General features: G+C 45.1%; 2 protein-coding genes across 9 annotated transcripts in view; one reads left to right on the forward strand and one right to left on the reverse strand.

Annotated features, from left to right (window-relative positions):
* Positions 1 to 2,720: 2,720 nt before the first annotated feature.
* xpo5 (exportin 5) lies at positions 2,721 to 19,472 on the reverse strand. 2 transcript variants are annotated; one of them, XM_018740274.2, is made up of 33 exons: positions 19,050 to 19,151; positions 18,107 to 18,228; positions 17,809 to 17,881; positions 17,491 to 17,628; positions 16,810 to 16,992; positions 16,403 to 16,429; positions 16,085 to 16,270; positions 15,468 to 15,544; positions 15,195 to 15,227; positions 14,835 to 14,934; positions 14,603 to 14,686; positions 14,318 to 14,443; positions 14,130 to 14,220; positions 13,733 to 13,861; positions 12,331 to 12,446; positions 11,959 to 12,114; positions 11,736 to 11,777; positions 11,186 to 11,275; positions 10,632 to 10,831; positions 10,165 to 10,264; positions 9,438 to 9,619; positions 8,447 to 8,547; positions 7,930 to 8,026; positions 7,636 to 7,772; positions 7,123 to 7,220; positions 6,830 to 6,876; positions 6,503 to 6,603; positions 6,256 to 6,315; positions 5,817 to 5,920; positions 5,372 to 5,479; positions 5,124 to 5,261; positions 4,873 to 5,037; positions 2,721 to 4,777 (listed from the first exon to the last, which is right to left on the reverse strand). In XM_018740274.2, the coding sequence occupies exons 1-33, from the start codon at positions 19,149 to 19,151 to the stop codon at positions 4,622 to 4,624; spliced, it is 3,669 nt and encodes a 1,222-aa protein (XP_018595790.1). In that variant the 3' UTR covers positions 2,721 to 4,621. The 2 variants fall into 2 exon arrangements, with proteins under 2 accessions (XP_018595790.1, XP_018595791.1); XM_018740275.2 differs by lacking the exon at positions 15,195 to 15,227 and having other exon boundaries at positions 19,050 to 19,472.
* Positions 19,473 to 19,772: 300 nt separating this feature from the next.
* The window catches only part of tp53bp2a (tumor protein p53 binding protein, 2a), a 28,511-nt gene continuing 27,541 nt past the window's right edge, over positions 19,773 to 20,742 (forward strand). For 3 of the 7 annotated variants that reach the window (XM_018740183.2, XM_018740180.2, XM_018740182.2), the window contains exons 1-2: positions 19,774 to 20,249; positions 20,344 to 20,478. In XM_018740183.2, the coding sequence (XP_018595699.2) occupies positions 20,452 to 20,478 (27 nt within the window). In that variant the 5' untranslated portion in view covers positions 19,774 to 20,249; positions 20,344 to 20,451. Of the gene's footprint in view, positions 20,250 to 20,343; positions 20,479 to 20,742 lie in introns of all 7 variants that reach the window. The other 4 variants (XM_029250935.1, XM_018740179.2, XM_018740178.2 and 1 more) reach the window with 3 other exon arrangements.

Here is a 20,742-nt window from a genome sequence, read left to right on the forward strand (position 1 = left end):
TGTCTAGTCTCGAACCTGGAGTCGGAAGAGAACCGATAGGCTTTCCGTACCGGGGCCTTTTATAGTATGAATGCGTAAAAAAAACCTTAACTGGACACGAAGTAGTATCTGCTATCTTATCATCACCCTAATAGTTTAGCTGGAATGAAATATAATTATCGCTATTGTTTGATCGTTTTGTGAAAGACCTGACGCAACTAAAAAAGAACCCACTCGGTGTGTAAATTGCCGGGGTTCAGTAGATCTTTGTGTTCTGACCTGTGCTTTTAGAACATGTGGTCCTGTGCAATCAAAGTGTTTCTTTAGTCTGCACCATTTCTTCCTTTGTTATTTTCAGCGCTGATATATTCTTGCTGACCATCACACTTAATAGTAGTAGATATGTGACACGGTTTGCAGTCGCAGCACCAGTAACACTGCAGGTCTGAAGGACCATTGTGACACACAGTAACAGAGTATGACCTTGACGGTGTGGTGTTTTCTCTGATAGTGAGAAATACAGCATGAGACTCAATAGCTGCAGGAAATGTTCATAAAGCATTTTATTTAAGCACCTAAGAAAAATTACATTTTCATTTTGCGAACTTGGCACTATTTGTGATCAAGCGCGGATTGAATGGAAATAAAACAGTTATAAAACAGTGAAAAAATTCTTGTGACTTCCCATGAAATCATCATCTCAAATTACTAATAGCAGATATGTTATTTCTTAGGTTAAACGTGTACAGGAAAATTGTATGATATCAGTCTAAGTGAGTTTGTCCTATATTTAAACTGTAGAAAAAATATGTAGGTCATAAGAAATTTGATTGGCAGGCGTCAAAAGGCTTGGCCATTCTTATCTAATAACGATAAATCACTTAAGCTATTACACACATACACACACATTTTCAGAACCGCTTGTCCCATACGGGGTCACGGGGAACCGGAGCCTACCCGGTAACACAGGGCATAAGGCCGGAGGGGGAGGGGACACACCCAGGACGGGACGCCAGTCCGTCGCAAGGCACCCCAAGCGGGACTCGTTACGTCAGTGTAAACTGCTCATAGACATTTAACGTATTAACCTGATTAGGCAACAAGGTAACACAGTTATACGTGAAATTTGGTGACACTAGTAAACTAGTAAAAATGTCTAACTGGTAAAATTATCAATATAACTACTAAGGGAAAGGTATGCAAAATTTGTTGCAAAACATTATGTATCAATATAATCATATAATGTTTTTCAAAAAATTTTACAGCTGCTGTATACATTTACAGTGATGTGAAAAAGTAAGTAAACCTCTGAAATGTCATTTAAAATATGTCGAGATGCATGCCTAATTCTCATTTAAACACTAACAATGGACTAATTTAGGAGGGTCAGAAATTCTGTCATTGGCTAGAGGTTCTTCCCTTTCTTCAGTCCTCATTTTCCTTGACCTCTACCCAGCGTCTTAGAGCTTCAACCACCAGATCATACCTTCCTCTCTAGAACAGCTTGGAATCAATGGGTTCTACCAGGTGGTTTTGATGCAGTTCTTTGTCTTCCCCTGAGTCTTTCTCAGCTGGTGTTCCTCAGGGCTCAGTGCTGGGTCCCCTACTCTTCTCCATCTACACCTCTACCCTTGGCTCTGTCAGTGCCTGTCACAGCTTCCCCTACATAGCTATGGTGAAGGTACCCAGCTCTTCTTCTGTTCTGAGATAATTTCAATATAATTTATAATTCAGTAAAGTGAGTGAACTGGTCAAGAGGCTGAATACTTCTAGAAGGCATTGGATGTAGGTGTATTTGCACTTCAAGGTGATAATGCCTGACTAAAAGGCAGAATTGTTTGTTTTTTAGATTTTTGCATGGCACAGACTATAGCTATCAGTGTGCAAGTGCCTTGATTGTAGCCCAAGTCAAATGTCCACTAAAGCCAACGTGATAGTCAGCAAGAATGTATCAGCGCCGAAAATAATAAAGGAAGAAATGGTGCAGACTAAAGAAACACTTTGATTGCACAGGACCACATGTTCTAAAAGCACAGGTCAGAACACAAAGATCTACTGAACCCCGGCAATTTACACACCGAGTGGGTTCTTTTTTAGTTGCGTCAGGTCTTTCACAAAAACGATCAAACAATAGCGATAATTATATTTCATTCCAGCTAAACTATTAGGGTGATGATAAGATAGCAGATACTACTTCGTGTCCAGTTAAGGTTTTTTTACGCATTCATACTATAAAAGGCCCCGGTACGGAAAGCCTATCGGTTCTCTTCCGACTCCAGGTTCGAGACTAGACAATGGCTTGTTGGTGGCTCGCGGTCTGCCTGCTGTCGGGCATCGCTGCTGGAGAACAACTGGTGGGAGGGCTTCAGGTCGACTCCCCCGACGACCCGCAAGTGACCCAAGCTGCTCGCATCGCCGTGAACTTGTACAACAGGCAATCCGACGACATGTACATGTACTCCGTGGTCAAAGTCATCTCGGCAGAAAGTCAGGTAAGACCGCGTGCCGGGTGCTGAATTTGGGGAGTTTATTAAATACTCACCCAACATGGGCTAATTTGTAACTGAATTTACTTGTACTAAGCCACCGTTTATTTCATAATGCATATAGAGTGAAAAGCTGCTGTAAACGTCCAGAGTGCGACCGAAACGGTGAAATTCCTACAGCCTTGTAGGAGGAGACAAATGAAAGGAAAACGAGTCGAAAACGAGAATGAAAGGATCGTAGTGAGCTCGGCAGACCTTTACACTTTTATTTCCACTGCGACAGGTGGTAGCAGGAGTCATCTACTACCTGGACGTAGAGACAGTGCGCTGTATGAAACGCCAAAGTCCACATATGGAATCGTGTCCTCAAAGCGACAAGACGGAGGTAATAAATGTCGCTCTAATACGTCATCAATGTGGATGTAAAAATACAAATGAATGTTTCACCTTCCTTGGAATTCTCTCTCCGCAGACCTTTGTGTGCCACTTTGAGCTGCTGGAAGTTCCCTGGGAAAATTCCAATCAGCTCTTGAAGGTTCAGTGCAGACCGTCGGTACCAAAAGTGAGTGCCAGCGCATTGCTGGGTGGGATAACACCCCTGTCCCCAGACACCCCCCGCGTACAGCAGCTGGCCCAGTACGCTGTGAACCAGTACAGATTGGATGGCCAGGACAAGTACACCTACAGCATGATCAAGGTGCTCTCCGCCCAGGAACAGGTAAGGCTGTTGCTCACGCAGACCGCTTCTACGAGACGAGCATCCCCAGCCCGTCACGTAACGGATGCTGTTCCAACAGGTGGTGAACGGACTGCTATACTACCTGCAAGTTCTGATGGGAGAATGCGTTAAAGAGTCCGCCGTTTGCACGGCCAACTCCAGCTCCAAGGTGAGGATCGCTGCTCGACACAACATTCGTACCTGTGACAAGCCTGTCCTTCACCGCCCTGCTTCTCTCAAACAGCTTGACGTGCGCTTCTGCACAAATGAGGGTGCCAGGTGTAGAGGAGGTGGAGGTGGTGATGGTTAAACACGTGTGGTCATGAAACCCTAGGTTTGTGTTTAAAATGACTTGTAGTGTCCTTTGAAAGAAGTGCTGAAACCGGTGTCGTGTCTTTGCCAGACGCTCCTGTGCCATTTCACCCTCTGGCAGCAAGCGGGGCGACTTGGTGAGCTCCAGGTCCTGAAGAGTACATGCAGCCCTTCTGTGTCTCAGTGAGAGAACGGTCACAGAGGGGTCCACTGCCCGAGGGGGAGGAGTGCAAAAACTGCTCATCCCCGAGGAGCTCTTATCTCACTTTTGCACAGGAACACATTGTCTCTGGCACATTGGTCCTTTACCTGGCCAAAATGCCGAAGCCCTGTAACTGTTCAGGCTGATATCCAGCCGTAGCCACATCAAAAAAGAATTTCATTCTGTTGTATTGTTCCAAGTTTGGTTATTAAAAAATGTTAACGCTGATTTGTCACATTTTTTACATGAACATCAAAACACAAAATGTAACAAACTTCAAAATTTAGCTTAGCATCATACACCCTAACACACCATATTTCTGCCTTTAACCGAACATATTCTTTGATCAGTTTATACTGCCATTTTTAATAAACAATCATTTCCAATTATTGTACCATGCCCAGTTTTTTTCCTTTCTTTTAGTGTTGAATTAACCATAAAAATAAAGGCAACAATTTAGGTGAAAAGCAGGAACAATGGGATAAATGGAATGTGGAACCATCCTCAACTGCACGGATTCACAAGCATGCGCTTCTGCAAATCAAGTACACATCATTAAAAAATAAGACTACTGATCACCACTGTTGGCTTTGACTTCTGTCACGCCCTACTCAGGACTTCTCCATCACTTTCCATGTTTTTTCCTCTTTACCAGAGTGACATGCCTTTCAGTGCTCTTGCTGCCACAGTCATATCCGTCCATCATGATGTACATGCCACAAGGTTATCTCCCAAGGCCAGCCTGGACCCTCCCCCCCCACAGCACTCGCATGTCCGGGTGTTTGGTGGAAGTGTCTGGATTCCAGAGAATGGCAGAGCAACAATCTACCACTAAAAAAAAAAAAAATAATAAAAATAGAAGCAGTACTGCAGGAGGGGTTTCCTGGATGTTTTCCCTCCACTTTGGCAGATCATGTTGCCTTCTTAGATGTCATCCTGGAGTGGGGAGAAGAGGGACACCAGTGCAGGACTCTCACTCGTCTCTAGAATGTCCCTGTTCACCTCTGGCTTCACCTTCTTGAAGAGCGAGGGTAGATTCCGGATGTGGACTTCTTTCCTGAACTGCTGCCCCAGGGGTTTCTGTGAGAAAATAGGGAGAGTCATGTCAACTGCAGAGAGAACATTTCACCTCATTCATGAGAAATGAGGCATCTCGTATATCACACCCATTTTACCCCAACTGTGCCAGCGATGAGCTTTTTGAACTGCTCCTTCCTCTTTTTCTCTCCAGCCTTCTGAGTTGCTGGGTTCAGGAGCCTCTGGTCAAACTGGTCCAGAGCCTCTAGCTGGATGTTGGGGATATGAGTCATGACCACCCGTAGCTCCGAGTATCGAGGTCTCTGCCAAAGAGAAAGGGGTCAGCGACAGCAGCAAGGAACACCGACCTGCTCAACGAGTCCCACAGAAGCCGAGTGCTCCTGCTCACCAAAGCTTCATAGATGAGGAAGGCCAATAGGGTGAGGGCAGCACTGCACCCTTCATGCTGCCCGTGCACCTGCAGGCCTTTCAGCACGCTGGTGTAGAACCATGTGACTGCCTCAGGCAACAGGTTGCCCCCAACAATCTGCACAGGAAGAGAGTGCATCTCGGGGTCAGGAAGAGTACGGCAGTATGGATCATGAAGCCTTAAACCAGCCTCAAACCTGCACATTCGGCAGAATAAACGACACCCACCTGCTTCAGCAGAGTCCAGCAGACCTGGGAGGCAGTGCGCTGACAGTTGCTGGTGTCTTTCCAACACAAACAGTTGAAGGAAATTGTCAAAAAGGTCATGTAGATGTCCTGATGGAAAGATCATAGGGCAGGGTGTATGAGCGGCTGTTGTTGATCAGTGTGAAGACTGTTCATCACCAGCCAACCAACAACCACTATGTTCCCTTCCCTCTGCTAGGAGAGGGTCACATCCATAGTGTATATGGTCCTGAAGCCAAGATAGGGATGAAACGAATGCTATGTCACTATTAACCTCTTCTAAATGACCTGTCATTCCCTCTGTACCCATCTCTCTACTATGTCACTGAACTGTAAATTGCCACAGTAAAAGGAAAGTTTACAAAAATCACCAGCTTCAGCTGGTAATACTGGGTAACACTGTGGTTCAGTCTACTGCTGCCATTACCTCATGCTTTATGAGACACTTTCCCAGCTCTGTGAGCTCATCTGTAGGGTATGTGGGTGTCACTGTGGATGCCTGGGTGGAGTCAGTGGCCATCATATCCTCCTCTGCAAGGAACACACACACACCCACACACACCTACAACTTAGTTAAAAGACCGGAGGATTTGCTCCTGTAACTCTGATGAAACAGTTACCTTATTGGCCCCAGCAAACAGCCTGTTGTGTTAGTATGGAAAGTGTACATGTAAATACACAAATGGTGTAACATCAGTCAGGATAAATACACAAATGGTGTGATGCCAATCAGAAGTCATTTAAACACGTTAATCACTCACGATGCACTCGAGCAATACTTTTGGCAGGTGCTCTTATTAGGTCAAACAAAACATACAAGCCTCCAGTTCCCAAAAGCCATTATAAATCTGCAAGGATGACCTCACCGTCCACCTCCTCTTTGTTACCGGCTGTGTCTGACGTCTTCCGCAGCACACAGGCCACAGCTGAAAGAACAAGACCCATTTATGCTTGCAAACACACCAACAAACCGTCATAAGTCTTACACAAGACCACACAACCAAAAACATCTGTCAGTCTTCCTGCTACATACACACAATTAATTAATATGATCTACTAGGAAATCAGCCAAATGAATGACAATCCACTAACGCCTGTAGTGGTGGGACTCACTGAGCAAATCCAGCAGTTCCCGGGTGACCAGACGGAGAAGCTCTTCCTCCAGCATTTCCTGGGTCACCTGTTTCTCTCCACACACCTCCTCCTCTTCCTCACTGGATGAAACAGACACACAAAATGACGTGCAGGTCACTCACGACTATGCAGCAGTTCAGCAGGAACAGGCTGGTTTTTATTCATAACCTTAATAAGGACAGTCTCCTCACTTTGTATTTCAGGTACATGTCAGAAGTTAGCGTTGTCCAAAACATGCAGAATTGCAGTTCACAATGTTGCTCTATAACTCAGAAGAATGCACAGGTAGAAAAGCTCTGATCTTACCACATATTGCTCCTCTGGTTAATGACCTGCCACCTCTGATTCAGTCTCTACGTTAATACAAAGACAAAAGAATGAAGACCAGGAGTTACATAAAGAAAAGTTGATTCAAATAATAATCCCTTCAGTTTATTCACAGAAACTTTAGTACGGCTGTAGCTTTATAATTTCATATTGTGCAGGAAAGGAGGGAAAACAAAAAAATCCTCCTGGGGTTCAAACCATGACCCAAATCCCTGTGCCCTACTGCATCAAGTGTTTTGGGATGTACCCCATGTGAACTGGGCTTTACTCACCTGCAACATGTAGGCAAATAGGTGTCCGAGCAGGGGGCAAAGCAAGCTGTCATAGTACTCCTGAGGGCATGAGACCACCAGCTGCTTTACGAAGACTCGTGAGATCATCAGTATTAAGGAACACATCCAAAGAACAAACAAGCAAGCCAGCAGTATAGAGCTAGAACCTTTGGATCTGAAGATCACAGGTCCTCACCTGCTGCTGTAGTAAACCTGAGCAAGGTGCCTACCCTAAACTGCTCCTGTAAAAACTATTCTGCTCTATAAACAGGAAAATCCCTCTAAATATCTTTGGAGGAAAATGTAAGTTTAATGAATAAACACACTGGACCACAGTAAAAACTTCTAATGCAAATCAAGAAGACATGCCCATTAAAACTACCTGAAGTAACAGCTATAGTGCCTTTGACCAAAAATTTGGTTTCCCAACTAAGAACCTGTATGTTCAGTGGGAATGACCCACAAACCTGGCTATCCATTATAGCTTAAGGAGCCGAATCACCGAAAGGATATGGAGCATGGCCCGCAGGCGATGGTCGGGCACATGATCCAGGTTGATGAGGACAGAGCTGACGAGTTGCTCAGCCAGGCCCTCAATAGTGTAGAAGTCCTGGTTCAGTGAGGGGCCAGCGTGACCCAAGATATGGAAGCTATGAATTGCAGGGGGTGGCAGGGTTAGGAGGTGTGTGTGTGTGTGTGTGTGTGTGTGTGTGTGTGTGTGTGTGTGAGAGAGAGAGAGAGACCACATGCATGTGCACATGCTCAAGTCCACGCAGAGCCCAGCTGCCACTCCCCTGACCCTCTCACCAGTTGTCGTAGAGGGTGCAGAAGAAGCCTTGCATGCGTTCCAGTGACGTCTTGTACACCGGAGAGTCATAGATTTCAAGGACAGGCTGGGGAAGTCCTGTGAAGGAAGGGCACAGCAACATCCCACTCACAAACATAGCTGTATGTTACAGACGCTCACAGCACAATGCCCACAAGGGGGCGACCACTAAAGAGTTCCAAAGTTATATTTTATCTGTTTCATTCAACTTTAAATATATTTTTTTATACCACCCTTCCCTCTAACTACTAAAGCTACTTCTGAGATTAGCCACTGCTTTTATTAAAAGCAATTTAGTACCCTTAAGTTTGTTGAACATCTGAATATTATACTAGAACAATTCACGGCAGTGTGTCTTTCCACATCTTTATTTCTTAGTTATGCATTTTCTTCTCTGACTTATGCATGTTCAGCTGCTTGATGTAGCTTATTCCTCCTTACTCTGCAGCACTGACATGTCAGCATTAAACTGGAGCCCACGGACACCCTTATCCTTACCCAGAACCACGTTCTTCTCCACATCCATGACATCGTAGGCCCTGGCAAATGTCTCACTCAGCCGTGCCATGTGTTCCGGCAGGAACAAGCTGTTATGGGTCCTGTCAAGAAACTACTATCTAAGAGCCCAGTTTGTGTCCTGTGAACGAATAGGTGTGTGGAGTCCCAGGCTCCCATGCTCCACAACAAAAGCAGCAGCGTGTTGCTACAGTTTTGCCCGATATCTAAAGGAAGTCCAAGAAAATCCTGACAGCACACACAAAACTCACTTAAAAATCAAAATGCATATGAAAGATGACATCTCCCTGTGAGTAGAGAAAGTGGAAATGACAGGTAGTTTAAAGTACCAAATTAATCTTTCAGTTACTGCTTTTTGATTACTTTTGCTTGTTTTCTGGCATTATAACTTGTTAAACAATAGACATGACTGCATAAACCTCTAGACTAAGAACCACTTATGAAAGATGTGACTGATTTATAAAACCAAAAGCAGAGTCAACAAGAAGCTACTACAGAATTTATACTAAATCAAACATTAGACCAACTACACCAGTGGATAACGCTGTCATCCCGTTACAAACAAGCTTTGGCATTACGCTAACCACAGCAGAGGCGGCATTAAAGAAATTAAAGAGATGATGCACCAGAAGGAGAGTAATAAAAAAAATTAAAAAAAAAAAAAAAAGGAGAGAGAGAAGCATGTGTACAGTTTGACTGCTCTAACCTGGCAGCACAAACTCCCACTGGCTCACCAGAGGAAGGCTGCACCACCGGTGTACCGTCTCTATGGCAACGAGTTCCTGGCCCACTCTCTCATTGGCTGAGAATGGGAGAGCTGGTCCTGGAAATCCCGCAGGCTTTGCCCCCCTTCAGGCCTTTCTCTGTTAGCAGATCTCTAGTTCTGCCACCTGCTTTGACCAGCAGGAGGCAGTCCAGGGTCAGCTGCCAAAGTGCCCTTACTTTCCCACCAGCAGCATGGTCCTCCACCCACCTGATGAGTGCCAGCAGGTTGGGGAGCAGGGCCAGCACCTGGGGCGCGCAGGGGTTGCGGTAGATGGGGTTGCCGCTGGGGGTGTACCCAACCAGGAACCCTCCTGCTTTGGCTTCCTCCACATCTGCAGGCCAGCGGGCCCGCTTCACAACGCCCAGAATGGTGTACACACAAAAGCTGATCTACAGCAGAGACGAGGGGGGAGAGGAAGGGGAGTGGGTCAATAAATCAAACCAGATGAGCTAAAATGAAGGGACAGCTGCTGTACAGGGAGCTTGGTAATGAACTGCGTGTGTAGGAGGAGGATACAGCAGAGATGGGTGAGAGGCAGGACAGAAGAGAAACCCTCATTGGAGAAAGAAAACAGTAATGTGTGTGCAGGAGTCTCACTGAGTGGCCGCAGGTACACTCCCCCCAACCTACCCCCAGCAACCAATCACACAGCCATACAAGTAACCAGCACCTCATTACACAGAAGGGAACATATATGATAAATAACTAAAAACATTTTCACTCCCCTTTGATTAAGCTTCTGTAGCCAATGCATCACTTACGTTTCTTTAAAAAAAAAAAAAAAGAAAAAAAAAAATCACTTTGTCCCGCTTATCTTTTAGAGCAAAAGATTTAGTATTTCAAAAAAATAGGCAAAAACAAGCAGCATTTGCACCAAACCTGGTACAGCACCGAGTCAAATTCAGGCGTAGGATGACAAGGTGCGGTCACTCACCCTGGACCTGTTGATGCCTGTCTGGTCCTCAATGTTAGAGTCATTCATCACCTGATCTGCCCCGACGAAGGCCAGGAAGGACACGGGGTTTAGCAGTGTTCTACGGAAGTGACAGTCCATTGATCAACATCCACACAGAACAAGATCGAAACAACTGGGCGCCACATGTTAAGGAGACGTGAAGGAAAAATAGGATTTATCATTTATACAGTTGCATAATGTCACTCCATTATCAATGTAAGGTTAGTACCTTAACCAAGTGCACCACACACCATTTACTATTTATTTATTTATTAATATACAGCAGGTCTGACTAACCATTAAGCTACCTGGTGCCCCAATTTAACAGAAACCCATTCTGTTCAACAATCATGGCTGAACAGACATGGTAGGCAGGACACCACTTTCAGAGGCTTGTTAGCATCCACAGGTGTGTGGCTGTGTGAAATGGCAAGCAGATCACTTACTGTCCCATTTCCTCTGATAGCCATCGCACAACCACGGGGGCCATGAGCTCCTCCAGGAAGGCCTTCTGCTTCTCATAGTCCTTGAACTGGTTGCTGATGAGCACCAGAGCTTCCATCAGGGCGCACTTCTCCATCTGGGTGAGCAGCAGCTCATTGGAAAAGAGCTTCTTCACGTGGCAGTAGAGCATGTCAAAGCATGGCTGTGGTGGGACACAAACAGATGCATATGTGACATTACTACTCACCACATAGGACTTTTACATAAAAATGGGTAACAGGTAGTGGAGACATTAGAACTACCACCTTGCAATCAAAGGACTCGTTTGAAATGTTTGAATGGCTCTCCTGCTGTAGTACCCATGAGCAAGATACTTACCCTAAAATGATACAGTAAAAATTTGTCAGCTGTATTAATGGGTAAATCACTGAAAATTGCTTAGTGAACAACCCTCCCATTGTAAATGACCTTAGAGAAAATTGTCACATGAATAATTATTGCAAGTAAAGGCTTTACTGTTCATCTAGCACATCCCCCATGTGACCCCTCCGCTTACCAGGATGAACTGCGGGTAGTCGCGGCACATCTTGATGATGGATGAGCAAGCGTGTCTTCTGACGTTCTTCACAGCACGGGTCCTGGGCGCCTGCCAACCAGACAATTAGCTCAACAGTCAATCCCATCACTTCATTAATCCACAAAAAAGCCCATGGACCCAGATTTGAATCCCACCCTTGCTGCAGTACCTTCAAGCAACGTTAATTAAGCTTGAACTCACAGTAAAAATGACCCAACTGTATCAACAGGTAAATCACAACAAACATGTAACATCACAAGTCCCTGAAAAAACCATCCAAAGGAAAAAACATAATGCCAGTCTGCTACACAGATCTACTGGGCTATGGCCAGAAAGTGTACATACATCACACACTAATTATTCAGAATACACAGATCTATAGTTCTGGGGAATGTACATATCCAGCTGGTTAGTACAAAGCTAAGGAGCCCTCTGTGAAATGTAACACACCCCTGGGATGGGAGGTGGGGGTGACTATAGCTGCTACATGACCTCTGGACAAATAATTGGTTTCTAGTGATGGACCAACCTTGCTCTCTTCAATGACTTCAAATGTGATGGACGCAAAGAGCTGCAGGAGAAGGAAAGACACACACACACACACACACACATCAGCACTGGAGAGAATGCGACACGGAAACAGCGTTATCTCAAGGTCTTGTGACTGGTATGTGACCGCTGTGGTTTCACATGTTTCAGAGCCCAGGTGTTACAGCACACTGCAGTACAGGAGCAGGACAAAGGGGCCTCACCTTGTGCAGCACCTGGGGCAAGAAGTGTGGCCTGTAGGTGACGAAAGGAAAGAGGGAGGACACGTTGGTGAGGACGCAGGAAAGGATCAGGGGGTCCCGTGTCTCATAGCTGAGCATGGCCTGCAGCAGCTCAATGCCTTGGTCCACTGGGACTTTCTGCGGGAGGGGGAGGGGCAGTGGTTCAAGAAACAGGAGGAAAACCACAAAACACCATTTGTATAGCGTGCAAGTCAAAATTGTCCATTTATTAAGGAGAGAGAGAGAGACTGTGGAAGGAAAGCTATCAAAGAAACATTTGCTTCATGTCATGACACTACCAGGCTGCTATGACCCACGATCCTCAGCAGAGTTCTATCTAGTTCTCATGCTTACCTCCTTTTCAAGGGTCTTGAGCAGCTGCCCCACAATGCTCTCCATGAAGAAGGTCATGGCATCCCACTGCACCACAGAGGGAGAGAGGATGGAGCAGAGGCCCTCGGCTGTCTTTGCTGTGAAGACAGATCCTTCAATCAACACAAAAAATACTACTGTGGATGAACTCAATCAACAGTCAGGGAAAGATAAGATACTTTGTCACTGTACGCAATACAAAAATTTGACGCAGCCCTCAGAACAGCAGAAGCGGAAAGAAAACATAAAATGAACACAAATTCATGAGTAAATAAACAGGTAATGACAAAGAGTAAATGAATAAGAATTAGACCAAAAATTAAATATCAGCCCTTGGGGGGAGGGAGTAATGAAGGTGGCAGCTGGCTTCTGTGATCAGTTGTCTGGTTGGGCAGGGAGGGTGTGACGGAGGAATACACTGACGTTTAGCTCCAACGTGCTGGAATGAGCACCGTCTGCCCCACCGAACTGCCAAATCTCTCCCAGCATTCAAGAAGGTTCTCAAAACATCTCTTTCAAACCCATTTCTCTCATGACCTCCTAACATCAACATGAATTGATATATCGGCCACAGTCGTCACATTTCCCATCTGACTCAATTCCACAGGGAGCTACTTGTGTAACAAGATGTAGAGTTTGACAATCGCACGTCTACCTAAAGCTCTTTGTCTGCTTAGACTCGTTATCTCCAAGCTGTATGTCACCTTAGAGAAAAAAAAGCATCTGCTAAATGAATAAATTCAAAGCAATGTGGAGTTGCAGACATGAAAATGCAGCTCATATTCAACGATGCTCGCTGCGACCACTAAGGTGCTTGATAATTAAACCTTGGCCGCAAGCTGGTTGTGGTGTCCTCTGGGGACTGTGTGAAGTGGCTGAACGCTGCTTTGCTCCACCTTGAGACCCCGCAGCCACAATTGTTCTGCCCCAGTGCTAACCGATACTTCACAAGCCACCCCACCTCCACTGAAACTAACCACATAGTAAGCACCTCTGTGAGCCCCTGCCCTCCCCCAGCTACTCGAACTCAAACACCATGGTGAAAGCTTCACTTTTCAAATCACTCGCATCGTTATATATTTTAACAGGACTGTTTTTTTCCTTCCCCTGCAGGTTTCCCCAAGGAACTGTGGGATAATAAAGCTCTCAAACTAAATGGTTTAACATTTAAACTGTTACATAACACAGAGAATGATGAGTTCATTTTATATGCCAAAAGATTGCTGGATTTTAGGCCAAACAGACACACAAAGGTCTAGGAATTTAATAGTACACACAAGCATTATTGGATATTTTAAGGGTCTTAATCCAAACATTCCTGACTGAAGTGCTCCAAGGCACCAAGCTCTCAAAAAGGAGGAGCAGAGCAAAGGGCTCGACTCACACATGGTGGGTCCCACGTCGATAGGACTCTTGACTTGGTACTGGAGCCATTCCCCAGCCATTTGGAAGGCCTCCAGGGGGATGATCTTGCAAGCGATGCGTACCACCTCGCCCTGCTGGGCCCGGAAAGCTGCAGTTGGGGAGTGCAGCACACCAGAGGGCTCAACACCCATTATAGATCACACCCTTGGTCAGCATGGGAAGTGCAAGAGTTTGAAACTTTGTGATGGGGAAGTAAGGTTCACACCTAATGAGGGGAAGGTTTTGGGGCCACATGTCCAGGCTCATATCTTCTCGTTTCCCTCATTAATATTTACCTCAATACAGCAGTGTTTTTAGAAAGATTATGCTTCTATCAAAAATAAGCAAGACTGGCACCTTGCAATGAACAAACTTACAGTTGAAGAATGTGTTGAAGTCCTCATCGTTGTCAAAATCCACAAGTGAATATTCACAGCTAGGACTGTCACTTTTGGAAGGGAACCCAGTCTGCGAAAAAAGAATGGCCCATCAGTGAAGGGGTAAAGGGTTCAGTTTCACAACCCTGCAAAGCTGAACACTGAGAAAGTGGGAACAGGCAGTCTACCTTGACTAAGTTGGTCATGGTGGCTCTCATGTACTTGCTGGTCACCTCCACAATAACAGGATGTTTAGAGAGAACCTCGTGTCTGAACAACGTACCCCATGTGAGCTGGGTTGAAGACCTCAAAAACTGGAAAGGAGGATCAGAATGGATCAGCTTACAGGGAAGCTCATGTCAGAGTAAACAAGCTAAGTTCAGTTCCCAGTCTTACTAACTGCAAAGTGTCCCTTTAATCTGATGATGAACAATGCAGCGAAAAATCAACTCAGAATAATGCTGGCAACTCACCTGGCTAGGGTGGGTGGTGAAGGCAAGAAATGCCTCCATGAACTTGTTGAGGTTGCCAGGGACTTCCACTTCAACATGCGAGCCCTATCGAAGAGGACAAACGCACCAGGTCAGCATGAAAGCTGCAGGGCACATTGTGGGTACTTCCTTCCAGATGAGCAGGTACAAAAGGTCTGGTCTGGTTCCCACAGAGAAGAAATAGGAAGTGTCAGCAAGCCAGTGACTTCCTTACCACCAAGGCACAGAGCTGGGTAGCCAGCGCACACAGAACTTGGCACAGTCTTTTGAGGAAGGTGTAGTGTCTCTCAACCAGCCCACTGCCCTCAGCAGACCTGCGTCACACACAGGAAAGCGAGTGTGTTTGAGGCACATGGGCTCACAGCTAACACATTCCTGCAACAATCTGTGTTCCTAACTTTGTAATCCCAAAATATAAGACTAAAGCACCAAAAACTGGCCTAGACAACACTTACAGAACATGTCAACATTAGCCAGAAAGAAGGTCCAAACCAACAAAAAGCCCAAAGAAATAGAAGGACAACGAAAGGGGGTGGGTAAAACAGGACAATGTGACAAAAACACAGGTACTCACAAACTGTTGCCCTTTGCTGCACCATCTGCTGACCTGGGCCAGAGATGAGAGGAATGACTGACAGCAACCAAGGACATGGCACAGCACAAAGCAACACACATGCGGGGGTACACACTCATACACATCCATGATGGGCTTAGGTAACTCAGCAGGTCAAAAACAATGTAACAAAAACATCTCACATACATGACGACACATCCTTCTGGACCACAACAATTCTGAACGAAACCCCAGAATGCTGCTGCAAAGCGAAACAAGTGTCCAGGTACTCACTGTGCGGCAGACAGGATGTAGTGCATTGCGACATCATTAAACAACACCATGAGCGGCTTTCTGTCCTCCAACTTGCCCTGTGGGGGAGGGAGGTGACACCAAAACAAATAAATAAAACCAAGAGCAACTTACATAAAGTCTGTGCTGCTCACTCTAACAACAAACAGTCTGTACGTAACCACCAACACTGTACACATATGGGACAGCCGGTAGCATAGTGGTTAGAGCTGCTGCCTTTACAGCCAAAGATCACAGGTTTGATTCCCTCCTCTAACTGTAGTACCCTTGAGTAAGGTACTTACCTTAAATTGCTCCAATAAAAATTACCCAGCTGTATAAATGGGTAAATAATTGTAATCTTAACACTGTAAGTTGCTTTGGAGAAAAACATCAGCAAAATGAATAACTAATTTATCTATTCATATGGATTATATATTCTACACCTCTGTATATTTTATTCACTTCAGATGTCTCAGAAACAAAGATTTTCAGCTCTAAAACTAAAGTTACAAAAACTTTTCAAAAATACAAAGAAACTAAGAACATGGTAATGAAGAGCTCTTTGGATCATAGAAGACTGTGCTGAAAGACACACCCACCTCTTAGGCTCCACCTACCTTTCTGCTGACAGCGATGAGCAGGCACTCTGCTGCCTCCAGCTGCAGCTCCGTCTCACTCAGCAGCAGACACAGAATCTCCATCAGGCGACACTGTTCGTTGGTGATGTGCACCAGCGCCACCCAGTCGATGTACCCTGCCAGCGTGTTGAGCGTTGCAACGCCAACTCGGGAGTGTGCCCTGGCCTAGGACAACGAAGCAAGAGGATGATGCCAAGTGTCCATCTAGAAGTGCATGCAAGGTTTCTATTCACAATACTAATATGGACATTCAAAGCTGACATAAAGGTCAATGTCAGAACATTAACACACACTCACCTTCAGTTCTTGGCTGGGATCAGATTTCTGTAAAACAAAGAAAAGACATGCATTGTTTTGATCCCAGCTTAGTCCAGGGAAGAAAAATAAACAAGTAAATTCTTAATTTCTTTAAACAAATTTACAAAAAAAAAAAAAAATCAACAATGGAAATATCCTCTGGAGAGACAAGGGGAAAAAGTTTTCTGGGTGTATTTCTAGGGAGGTGCCCAAGCCCCACACCTACAACATGTGGTACCATTTAAAATCACAGAAAAGGTGCAATCGATCTCAGACTGTAGCATGTAAAGTTCGGGAGATATACTGAAAAACATTCATCTTCTAGAGTAGATGAAAGTGAATGCCTGGGTCTCTGGCGGAAATAACTGTGAGACATCCCTCTGCGCCAAGGCAACATGGTGGCTCACCAATCGGCGGTACTCGTCCACGTTGAGCTGCAGGATGGTGAGCAGGAAGCTCAAGATACTGTCCATGTTCTGTGTCAGGGTGTGCTGGATGTCCTTGCGCCGTTGGCTGGGTAGTGTCTGGAAAGTAATCACGTCCTCTGCCAGCCGCAGAAGGATCAACATCACCAGCTCTGTCTGGGACTCCTGGAGGGGACAGGTGGGAGAGCTTCATTCTGTCATTATTTTGTTACCATGAATTTATTTGGTAAAAACTACCCAGCTGTAGAAATGGGTAAATGTAGTTTTGTGTGCAAACATCATATTGCTTAGGAAAAAAATGTTGGGCAAAATAATAAGTTCAAATGTGAACCTCCAATTTTGCGATTATTTCTGAAATGTCAGGGTTTGTGTGAAGACGGTTGTTACAAATGTATTCAATTTTTGGTCACAAACTTTTTGGAAAATACAGGTTTTCATGAAAGAATTTCACGGTAATATTATACTGTTGCACATTTAAAAACTATCACCTGATTTTTTTAAAAAAAATAAAATCCTAGGACGAGCAACAATACAGCCAAACTCGACTGTGTGTAATCTGTTCAGTTATACGATGAGCAGACTTTCCCCTCACTAAGAGTAATGAAGGATGAGTGGCTGTTACTACATCACAGGGTACCAACTGCTGGAGACATGTGGACCAACCCCTAGTTTGCTGAGATCCTCCAGTTCCTTCAGCATGTCCGGCCACTGCTGAGGCCACTCCCGTTTGATCATTTCCACAATGATTCTGGACAGAGCATCCTTGATGTGGCTTTCCTCTTCCAGGATAAAGTGTGTGCCCTAAACATGAAAGAACAAAAAAAACAGTCTTTCCAACACACCAAAAATGCACAGCACATTAAAATGACTCGCTGTATTCCTGTAAATCTGTACTGCAGCTTTCATACACACCGGTGGTGCTCTTTAAAAATGGCTGGATGTACATGATGGGCTTCAGACACTTTGGGCTTCTTGACTTACATTTGATAATAATCCCATTGCGCAGTTTTTCAGTTGAACCTTCTCTTGCTGTGGCATGGTGTTCCATCGAAACCTTGCACCAAAAAAGGTTATTTATACTTATAAATTCCATAGACAACATTACAGGAGCACAGAATTTATATGAAAAATAGCATTCATTCGATCTTCAAGGCAAAAAAGTGAAATCTTTCATAATTGAGATTTTTTTTGTTAAATAATTAAAGGTCTGAGAGGGTAGTACCATGCAGAAGAATGGTGACTGACAGAAGTCGCCACTTGCGGGTAATGAGAAACTCACTTGATCACGTGCTCCAGGATCTGAAGTCCGAAATGCCTGACCACTGGCGACTGGGACTTATCCGCCAGCTGGAGGCCACAAGGGACACAGAACGGGCACTGTTCTTTGAATTCCTCACAGAACTGCGGAAAGGGGCAGCAGGTGGCGTAGCGGTTAGTACCGCCCCCTTGCACTCAAAAGACCCTGATTTGAATCCCACCCGCTGCTGTAGTAACCTTCATTAGAGGATTCACCCTAATTCGACACATTAAATACTGTAAAAAAATGGGAAAATAATTAAAAAGCTGACTAACATTCCAACCTGTCTCAGACAACGCTGTCAGATGAATGAATGAAGGATGATGAGTAACTGATATCACAGCAGGCACCTACTGTAGTACCCTTGAGCGAGAGGTACTTACCCTAAAATTACCCAGCTGTATACATTATATAGGTAAACAATGGCAGGTAAACAGTCGCTTTGCAGAGAGCATCAACTAAATGAATGAATGTAAAATGATGACAGCAGTAGAGCAGCATAAGCCAACTAAGACACGTGATGTTCGCACTGCACTGTGGGGTACGCGTGTAATATTTCACCAAGACAAACATCATTATACACTCAGCTATATAGCGCGTTTGGTGAAACATCTACCGATTTACTCGCTACTGTTTGCTGAAAGGTTAGACTATCAATTATACATCCAGCAGCAGTCCTCGTGCCGGCTCCTCCCTCATGCCTCTGAAGTGTTGCACGCACGAGGCTCTCAGTCAGACCTCCAGACCGAGCAACTGATTATATCGAATGGAGTGATGTTAGAGAAGCTCGCTCGCGAAACTCGGGGGTTAGAACACACTGAACAGCAGGTTTTTTTTCTTTTTTTTTTGATATTGAGCCCTCGTGACGTCTCGTGAGGCGCTCCTGCAGCGCAGGCACCCGCGCAGCGTGTGTTAGCTTAGCTACCTTCAGGGCCTCCAGGCGGTACCGCTGACTGGATTCCGCGTCCATCATTACGTTTACGGCTTTAATGAGCTGCTCGCAAATTACGGCCACCGACTCGGCCATTGCTTCGTTTCGTGTCCGGTTCCTTTGGTTAAAAAGAAAAACAACCGTCTTGACAGAGCAAAGCGCCAAACCACCGCCACACAATCAGCTAGTTGGAGGCAGTGCACGCGACGCAAGGGAATCCGTTGGGCATGCGCTGTGCACACGTTTTGCCACTACATGGTTGGTCGGTCGAATCATGGGTGTTGTAGTTCTTTATTTTTTACGTTGCGGCACCGAGGTTTTCGAGAAAATGAGTGGTGGTTTTTGTGCTTATTTTATTTTTGTCTTAGAAATCCAGTATGATGTTTTCTTCAGCAAATCAACACCAATTTCGAGACCACTTTCATTATTACCAGTTAAGCGCTAAAGCAACTGATGATGTACATCGTACGTATTATTCAAATTATGTACGTCGCTTTGGAGAAGAGCGTCTGCTAAGGAGTAAATGTAAAAGTATAGGACGGCGTATTATTAATAAATAAAATGTTTCAGTGTCGAATTACCTGAAAGTAACGGAATAAGACGTTTTTAATACCTTTCTTTTAAATTGGTAAGATGGTAACTATGGTAGTATGGATATAATCGAGTGTGGTTTAAAATCAAATTAATGCGTAAAAATTATATCTGTAAAGAATAAATCATCCTTCTTCGACAGAAACGGGAGATGTGTTCGAAGCCTCCGCCGAAACGGGAGGGGAGGGGGTGCGGTGCGTTCACATTCCTGTGGGATGAGTTTCCTCCGCGTGCGTCACTCCACCACGGTCGCGAGCTTCACCAGGAGGACGCGTCTTTTCCTCACTTTCAGCTCGGACGCCTTCGGGGCTGGACGTATACGTACCTCCGCTACTTCACACAGCGTTAAAAAAAAAAAAACCTCAGTTTTACTATGTAGCTGGGTGAAGACAGTGGGCGAAGTGAAGGAGAACAGCGGCTTTCCGTCGTGCGGTGGTGTTTTACCGAAGGAACCAGGCGAAGTTTGGGCGCTGTACGAGGGCCTCGTCGTGCCTCGGCAACAGGTTTTCCGTTTTAACGAAGCGAAGGAGCGCACATTCGTGTTCGACCGGATCGGGAACCGGACTATTTCCAGAACCACACGGATTTGATCCTCCTGAGAAGGTTTAAGACTGGTGTCGTATTTTCGGGCGGTTTCTGCTTTTTTCCATTTTTTGGGTTTTTTTTTTGTTGATTTTTGTTTTTCTTTCCCCCGAAGGTTCCAGTGCAGCGTCGATCCAGCCTGGTCCAGGTCTCTAGTACTGTTCGAACACGCTCTGCCCTTTTACCTCAGCTCAGGACGGGAATTCACCTCAGACGGGTATAAATGCGGTACGAAGCTAAAATGATGCCGGTGAGTTCGCTCGTCTCCTTCGTTTTACCGCTAAAAAAAAAAACACAAGCAGTAAATTATGACTATGTGTCCTGTTCGTCGTGCTTCCTAATAAAAAAACATTGATTAAACGAGACTTGTCTATTTAGTAGATAAATACTACATTTCAATAAAGTATTTAGCTAGACATTTAAGTGTGAAGCAAAAGTTAATCCCACCATCCCACAGTGAGGTGTGTGTGTGTAAACACATGATGATGAGAGGAATCATCGAGTACTCAGTGGA

This window comes from Scleropages formosus, chromosome 4 (assembly GCF_900964775.1).
Source record: "Scleropages formosus chromosome 4, fSclFor1.1, whole genome shotgun sequence".
Taxonomy (NCBI): Eukaryota; Metazoa; Chordata; class Actinopteri; order Osteoglossiformes; family Osteoglossidae; genus Scleropages; species Scleropages formosus.

Excerpts from the sequence above, each read along its gene's own strand:
- xpo5 (XM_018740274.2), bottom strand. The coding sequence starts at position 19,151 with ATGGCCGAGTCGGTGGCCGTAATTTGCGAGCAGCTCATTAAAGCCGTA. Across the intron at positions 6,316-6,502 it reads GGAACTGCTGGATTTGCTCA|CTGTGGCCTGTGTGCTGCGG; the intron begins GTGAGTCCCACC and ends TTGTTCTTTCAG. Across the intron at positions 5,262-5,371 it reads GCTGGACTCTGCTGAAGCAG|ATTGTTGGGGGCAACCTGTT; the intron begins GTGGGTGTCGTT and ends CTTCCTGTGCAG.